Source organism: Eschscholzia californica, unplaced genomic scaffold, assembly GCF_041429995.1.
Source record: "Eschscholzia californica isolate CP2 unplaced genomic scaffold, dmEscCali1.0.p SCAF_6, whole genome shotgun sequence".
Taxonomy (NCBI): domain Eukaryota; kingdom Viridiplantae; phylum Streptophyta; class Magnoliopsida; order Ranunculales; family Papaveraceae; genus Eschscholzia; species Eschscholzia californica.
The window spans coordinates 29,097,536-29,102,234 of NW_028238483.1; the positions used below are offsets into that span (position 1 = coordinate 29,097,536).

Below are 4,699 nucleotides of genomic sequence, written 5' to 3' on the forward strand. Positions count from 1 at the left end.
AACGGCACCGGATCTCTCTCTCACTCTAAACGTCGTCGGATCTCTCATTAAACGCGTCTGATCCCTCTCTCTATCTAACCGAAGTTAGTATCTTCGAATCTCTCTGTCTCTCTCACTAATCGGGGATACAACTCTCTTCGAATCTCTCCCTCTCTCTTTCTAATCTGGGTTACAACTCTCTTTGGATCTCTCGTTCTCTCTCCCTAACAGAAGCTTGGGAAATCCAAAACCTCGCCAGATTCGTTGTGGTGGTCTTGTTGTTGTGTTGGTGGTCAGGTTTTCGATAATGGTGTGGTTTGGTGGTGGTTGTTAGTCGTGTTATGGTCTGATGTTTTTGGTTTAGTAGGTGGTGCTGGTGACAGTGAAGATTTTTCCAGTGGTGATGGAGGTTTTTCCGGTGGTGGTGATGGTGGTTTTGCCGGAGGTGAAATTTTGGATATGGGACAAAAGATTAAATCACAGGGGTAGAAAGGTCTTTTGACAAATTTCAGACATTTGACTTGTATTTCAGACTTGTTTTGAAGTCTGAAATATGTGGGCTCTTTTTCAGCCCATTCAGACACAACCCAATTCAGATAAATTTTCAGATTTCCTTAAATTTAAAAACAAACATCTCAAATCTGAATTGGGGTTCCAATTCAGATTTCAGATCTGAAAAAATAGAAAAACAAACAGCACCTTAGACGTAAAACCATCTGTAATCAAGAGTCATGTATCTAAAATGACCCGAATCACTGTTGTATCCCTAATGAAATAAGTCTCCAAACAAAATTAAAAATTAAAAAACAAATACCACCAACCATGTAATTTCATTTATCATATTAGAGTATCTCCAATGGGACACTCAATCTCTAACACTTAGAGTGCCACATAGACTTTTTGGATTTTTTGTTAAAAAATCATCTCCAATGGAACACTTTATTAGACACTCTAATATGAGGTGGACACATTTATTATAGAGAGTCTAGAAAGAGAAACTCTAAAATGAGAGTGTCTACTTGAGACACTCTAAGTGTTACTTTTAAATTTCAACCAATAAAAAATCTTGTTTTTCAACTACTTTTTATCTACTAAATAATCAAGGAACGATCCGAAAGAAGTCGGAAGTCCAAAACTATGAAATCACGTTTTTGCTTATCGTCATTTTTCAGGTGGCGGTGTGGCATACATGTTCTCTCCGTCTCTCAAAGCATGTGATAAGCACGATACTGCCAAATTTAACAAGAACATGTCTAAAGTCTAATTACATTGTTTATACCCCTGATAATCTCAAATTTAATAACCTAAAGATTCCACCTCTTTTGAGAATCGAACTCGGGACCTCCAGGGACTTTGGGAGTATATGTCAACCCTTTAAACCACTTTGGCAACCAAGTGTTGACCTCATTTTTAGGCCTTCCTCTAACCAACCAATTTTAACATTTTGATCATGAAACACAACATATCATGAAGCTCTTCTATCTCTAAGTAGCTTGATTAAGCTTCACATTAATAAATTTTAACTTATTTTTCTCTACATAACCTACTATGAAATTTATTGTGCTTGTTTATAGTGTATTATTCTTTGTGTATAACATTCTATGAAAGAACAACTCAATCTTTCTTAAGAGACAAAATATGCGTTAGAAAGAAAAATAATTGTGTATTTAAAATCGATGAATATATAGAGTTTTGTCATAATGCAGTGTGAGGGTTTATAATACATTATGAATAATCGCAAAAGAAAATTTAGAAAATGTGCATTTTATAATCTACTATTAACTGACTTAACGCATTATGATTGCACATTATATATGTTGTGACAAAATACAAAATCTACGAGCGATAAGAGTATAACTCATAATTTATTTTTTTTGTCATTAAGAAAGTTAAGTCTAGTTAGATTTCATTGAAAACACAATTTTTGCAAGTCAACTATGAAGGCAATTGGATGTGGTTGTCGGAACAGGCTTTTCGGGAGGCTTTTCCTTCGATTTAGACGTTTTTTGTTTTCTTTGTCTCTTTTTCTGTTTTCTCAACAAAAAAAAACTAAGAAAAAGGCCAAAATGACGAAACTCAATCCTCAACTTCAAATTTCACTGATTACATTTGTTACGTGACATGAATGACATGAATACATAATGTGTGTACGGACACTTATTAAATTGAATAAATTATACAATAGTCGTATTAAAAGAGAGCTTGCACCTTAAAAATTAGTATGTTAGAACAGAAAAAACCATGCAAAGACCATTAAGATCTAGGTGTCTAACAACTAATGAATGTACACATACTACAAACTTTTGTTTTTGAAATATAACCCCACTAAAGCAAGCTTTTGTTGATGGTAGCGGTTACAACTTACATGTTTGGTTTGAACATATTTTTTACTTATGTACATACACGTGTTGTAGTGGGATGACTTATGGACGAACCGTCGCAAAGGTGAGAAAAAAGGAAACAACGAAACGATGTGAAAAATGAAGAGGCATGACTCACAACCACCCGTCACCCTACCTCTTCAACCCAAATAAAACCCTCAACCCTAGTCCTATACCTTCTACAGCAGTGAGAGAGAAAATTAAAAAAAACAGAACACAGAAGACAGAAGAGAGAGACAAAGAAAGAGAGAAGAGATAGAGAGAGAAACAGAGAAATGTGTAGTAGTACTAGTACCAATCTGCTGGTTATGACTTTCTCTCCCATTTTCTCTTCTCTATAATGTTCATAACCCTAAATCTCTTCTTCTCTCATAAGAAGTAAATGGCTCCTCTTCTTCCTCTTTCATCATCCATTTCTCATCAACAATCAAACTCTATCTTCCTTCTTGATCCATTATACTGTGAAGAAGAACGTTGGATAGAAGAAGAAGAACAACAAACAGAAGATTTCTTATCTGATTATGATGATGATGAAATACTAGAGAGAAATAATAATAATAATACTACTAAATCAACATTTCTGTCTCTTCTTTTAGTTGAACAAGATATTTTCTGGGAAGATGATGAACTTATCTCTCTTTTCTCAAAAGAAAAAGAAAACCCAAACCCAAATCAGAATCTTATTATTAAACTTCAATCTGATTTAAATCTTGCAAATGCTCGTCGTGATTCTATTGAATGGATTTTAAGGGTTAATGCCCATTATTCATTTTCTCCTCTTACTGCTGTTCTATCTATTAATTACCTCAATAGATTCCTCTCAGATCTTCATTTTCAGAAAGATAAACCATGGTTGATTCAACTTATTGCTGTTGCTTGTCTTTCTTTGGCTGCTAAAGTTGAAGAAACTCATGTTCCCCTTCTTTTAGACCTACAAGTATGTTTCAAATTAAAATCACTCCCATTTTTCAATTCAGTTTTTTGTGATATGGGTTTTTTAATTCAACTTATTAATCGATCTGGGTTTGATTTATTTTTGTAGGTTGAAGAGACTAAATATGTATTTGAAGCCAAAACGATTCAAAGAATGGAGCTACTAGTTCTTTCTACTCTTCATTGGAAGATGAATCCTGTAACCCCACTTTCATTCATGGATCATATCATGAGAAGACTTGTTTTAAATAATCATCTCCATTGGGAACTTATGAGGAGATCTGAACGTCTCCTTCTCTCAGTAATTTCAGGTATATCCACCATTAATGGTTCTTTGAAAGTTTCTTCCAAGTCAGATCTGAAATCTGACTCGAGCTCCTCGAGTCAGTTTTCCAGGAATTTGGTTGTGTTGTCATTTGATGTCTGAATAACTGATTTTGAGTCTGTTTTAGTCAGATTATTCATACGAGTTAGACGAGTCAGATGAGCCAATTAGTGAAAAAACACCCCTTTCCATCATACAATCTGAAACTTTTGTTCATATTTTCAGATTCAAGATTTCTGGGTTATGTTCCATCTGTAGTAGCTGCTGCAACAATGCTGCATACAATCAACCAAGTTGAACCCTATAATCCAACAGAAATTCAGAATCAACTCATGGAAGTACTCAAGCTCAACAAGGTTAATTTCTTTCTATTTTCCTTGTAATTTCATCATTGATATCTAGTTTTAAATCATCTTTTCTCAATGTGAATTATAATTGTATTGATATTGAACAGGAAAAGGTGGATGAATGTTACCAACTCATTCTGAAATTAACTTCTGAGTTCAATGTGACAAACCGAAGTCGTAAAAGAAAGTATGAGTCGATTCCTGGAAGCCCTAATGGGGTAGTTGATGTATATTTTAGTTCCGAATCATCTGATTGTTCAAATGATTCATGGGAAGTGACTGGAACAATTACTTCATCATCGCCAAATCAATCGGTGAAGAAAAATAAAGTTCAAGTTCATGAGTTGGAATTATAAACTCCGTTCAAATGTGTAGCTGTGGAAAATCTTAATAGCCCACGTTAATTTTTTTGGTCTATGTTAATTTATTGGTTATCTTATATTCATCGTGTTCGTCGATGGTGTTGTTTAATTATATACAATATTTGTTTATCTTAATCTGAATTTATATTCTTAAACTTGTCTTTTCTCTTATATCTCAATAGATTGCATAATCTAAGAGTATGTAGTTATGGACATATTATGTTTATAAAATGTTGGATAGTTAAGATTAGATTTTGGCAAAATCTAGCCAGCTATATCTTAAATATGGATATAATTATGTCTGAGGGGAGGAGGGGGAATCTGGAAATTGAAAGAAGTGGAAAATAAAAGTAGAGAGAGAGAGAGAGAGGG

At 34.0% G+C, this 4,699-nt stretch overlaps 1 protein-coding gene across 1 annotated transcript; it reads left to right on the forward strand.

Moving 5' to 3' along the window:
- Positions 1-2,325: 2,325 nt before the first annotated feature.
- LOC147533266 (cyclin-D3-1-like) lies at positions 2,326-4,482 on the forward strand. The gene is made up of 4 exons (XM_086645273.1): positions 2,326-3,297; positions 3,403-3,604; positions 3,844-3,974; positions 4,073-4,482. Exons 1-4 carry the CDS (start codon positions 2,743-2,745, stop codon positions 4,319-4,321), a joined length of 1,137 nt encoding a protein of 378 aa, XP_086501399.1. The 5' UTR covers positions 2,326-2,742; the 3' UTR covers positions 4,322-4,482.
- Positions 4,483-4,699: the final 217 nt, after the last annotated feature.

What these genes read in the sequence shown, in the direction of transcription:
- LOC147533266 (XM_086645273.1), top strand. Translation starts at nt 2,743, where the DNA reads ATGGCTCCTCTTCTTCCTCTTTCATCATCCATTTCTCATCAACAATCA. An exon ending in CCCTTCTTTTAGACCTACAA is followed by an intron (nt 3,298 to 3,402) that starts GTATGTTTCAAA and finishes TTATTTTTGTAG; the next exon opens with GTTGAAGAGACTAAATATGT. An exon ending in AAGTACTCAAGCTCAACAAG is followed by an intron (nt 3,975 to 4,072) that starts GTTAATTTCTTT and finishes GATATTGAACAG; the next exon opens with GAAAAGGTGGATGAATGTTA.